Source organism: Echinococcus granulosus (assembly GCF_000524195.1).
Source record: "Echinococcus granulosus chromosome Unknown EG_S00377, whole genome shotgun sequence".
NCBI classification, from domain to species: Eukaryota; Metazoa; Platyhelminthes; class Cestoda; order Cyclophyllidea; family Taeniidae; genus Echinococcus; species Echinococcus granulosus.
This window is the reverse complement of record NW_020170757.1, coordinates 59-2,871: the sequence shown is the minus strand read 5'-3', so window position 1 is coordinate 2,871 and position 2,813 is coordinate 59. Positions and strand designations below refer to the sequence as shown.

Sequence of the window (2,813 nt, the reverse complement as noted above, 5' to 3'; positions counted from 1 at the left end):
TCGGAGCAAATCTACCCAGACACCGACACCAACATCGACATTGAATGAATGGGCCATGAGACACCGAATGGAGGGATTGCTGGTCGCCAACGTCACGACATGCATGGTTGGTAAGGCTGTCTTTCTGGTTAATGTAACGCCTTGATAATTGAATGGTTAGTGACATGTCAGTTGAGTGACACGTATCGGCGTCACTTTGTGGTACCTGCTCACACATGCAGCGCTGTGTAAAAAGGATGGAATTGAGGAGGTGGGTGAGGAGTGGGCAGGATACGCACAGTCTGAGGAATACGACTACTTTTGCTGCATTTGTTCACGACAAAAGATTCGCAGGTCAATTGGTTGCGTGTGAAGCTCGAATTGCCTTGACTGATTGCAAAGGCACTACATGGCATGCAAGGAATGCAGGATTGAGTCCATTGCATGGCAAAGAATTGTCATGGATTGAATAGAGGAGTAGATTTTTATGCATCTAGGTGATAGGTGGCAGAACACTTGACACACTTGTGCGGATTGCGTAGCACGGAAGAACCCGGGGCCTAACGAAGTACCCAACTAAAAGACATTGTACCTGACACCTTCCAGACACCACCCCTACGTGTTAAACTCCACCTGCTTTGCAGAACACTACAGAGCAATCGATCCCAGTTGCCCAATCTTCTGAACCAGGACGAAGGTGCGATAGGCGTCGGTGCAGAATGCAGCCAATGCACGATGACAGGGGAAATTGTCACTACCGGCAACCAATGTGACGAGAGGTAGTGAGGACGTCTCCACTCCAGCAAAACGTCCCTCCTATTTGCTTTGCTTTCTCATCAAGCTTATTATCATTTACTCCAAGTGTCTCCTCATTCTTCACTTCTTTCTCCATCCTGCTCTTTGGCCCCTTCTTTCAATAGCTCCCTACATTCTGCTTTCTCTTGTCATATTCCCACCTCCCTCTTCCCACGGGCGTTCAGTAGGAATTTCAGCCATTTCATAGATTGCGTTGGTTCCTTCCCATTCTTCTTCCTCAAAATTAACCCACTTCTATGAGGGATGAAATTGAGCATTTGCTGCAATCTGATAAGCTTCATATCAGATGTTTCCATAGGGCTCTCTTCTTCCACGTAAACATCTGTCTGAACTGCTTTGTGGCACCTTCTATTTTGGCGACCTACACGTTATTGATGTTAAAAATACACTCCTTGAATAAGCAAGAGCACCTTGCCACATGATGGGCAAAATGGTGGTGTTGCCTTATAATAAGAACTTGGCGAATACACTAGTTTTAATGAGCCGTGAGCGAGCCCTTTGAAGTAATTTACACCAGCCTCCCCACCGCTACCAAACGAAATTCGACTAATCATCTAGCTCGGATTGGACCAGGAAGTTATAGAAGATGAAGGAAAAGTGTTGAATAATCCATCTGTCAGACAATGATAAAGCCAAACATGTGATGGGGATTCTGAACAACCACCGACTAAATGCCGATTTGGTAATGAGGTCCTATCCAGGCCAATGTCTGCAACCACTCACAGTCAATTCCAAATCAGCTCTGGCATGAATTAGAGAGTCTTTAGTGCTGACCCAGATGATATGTTGCATTCTTGATAGAAGTGAGTGGTTAGAGGGGCAGATGGATTTGTGGGCAGGCAGGTGAATTAATGATCATTATGCAAATAAGTTACATTTCCAGTTACCTTTACCGGCCAACAAACCCTAATCTGGTAGTGTACTAGGTTTCAGTTGGAGATTACGGCGACAAAACTCGTGAGCACTGTAAAAACATTTACCATGCAGGTAAATACGTAGGGTTGAAGTCTTCAAAACATTAGAAAATGTTTTCTTTTCAGCTAAGGGAATGAATGAGACACCAAAGCCAAGTTGTTCTTGTTTTGTCACCGAGACGGTTACACAATCCACGGAGGCAGGAGAAGAGGCATTGCGACACAGGCATGCCTGCACGTACATGCTTAGACCGAGCAGCAGTAGTAGCAGCGGCACAGACGTACGCTAGGCGTGGACGTGGACTACACTCAAAGCGGCCAATCGATGCAAGATTGTCGGTTGGTCGGTCGGTCGGTCAACGCAGATCGGTAGCTTGCATGAATTGAAGATTCAGCGTTTGATTTTCTCGCAGCAATGGCCATATCTGCTCACTACCACCTGTTTATAATCCAGCAGTTTGTCAGGCACTGTCAATGAACTAGTTGATTTCAGGCTGTAATTTAGTAAGCCTCAATCTAATCTGAGCCAGGCTGTTTGAATCCGCCGTCAACTGCGAGAGGGAGACATGGGAGTACTCTAACCACGGTTCTAATCTTTTGCTCTCAAACTCGCTGATCTTCCAAGATTAATCCAGTTGAAGGTAGTACAACATGAGACCAAAACTAATTGTCGTGGCTCCTCACATCTGCTGCTTCTAGACATTGGAAGCGACTTTAACAGACGTATGATTTCACGCAATCATGCCACCACTAAATAATTGCCACATGGCCGATTCATGTTGCACGATCTCAGTCTTGACGGAAACAACGTAAACTACACTGGAGTTTAGGGTTATGTTATTCTAAAGCAGGGATACATTGCTTGCTTCGGCCATCCTAACGGTGCTAACGGAGCGCCTGGACAGACGGTTACTGCGTTCCATTCCGATCTAATGTAGAGAATATACCTACATCCCCACGAGGTTACGCATGGACGCATTTGACACCTTCTCGTGTCTCTTCAATGAAGCAGCTGCTTGGATGAACTCTCGCCCTAATCTAATCGTGGAATCGTTGTGCTTACTTCCACTGTGCACGGTGCATCCTTGCTCTCTATTCTGCGGG

General features: G+C 46.0%; 1 protein-coding gene across 1 annotated transcript in view; it reads left to right on the top strand. All coding sequences in view use genetic code 11, as the record gives it.

The window, feature by feature from the left end:
- The window catches only part of EGR_11093 (hypothetical protein), a gene marked incomplete at both ends in the record, with an annotated part of 2,662 nt that extends 663 nt beyond the window's left edge, over nt 1-1,999 (top strand). Inside the window, one exon of the mRNA XM_024500342.1 lies at nt 1,836-1,999. Within this exon, the coding sequence (XP_024345243.1) occupies nt 1,836-1,999 (164 nt within the window). The remainder of the gene's footprint in view (nt 1-1,835) is intronic.
- Between the last annotated feature and the right edge of the window lie 814 nt (nt 2,000-2,813).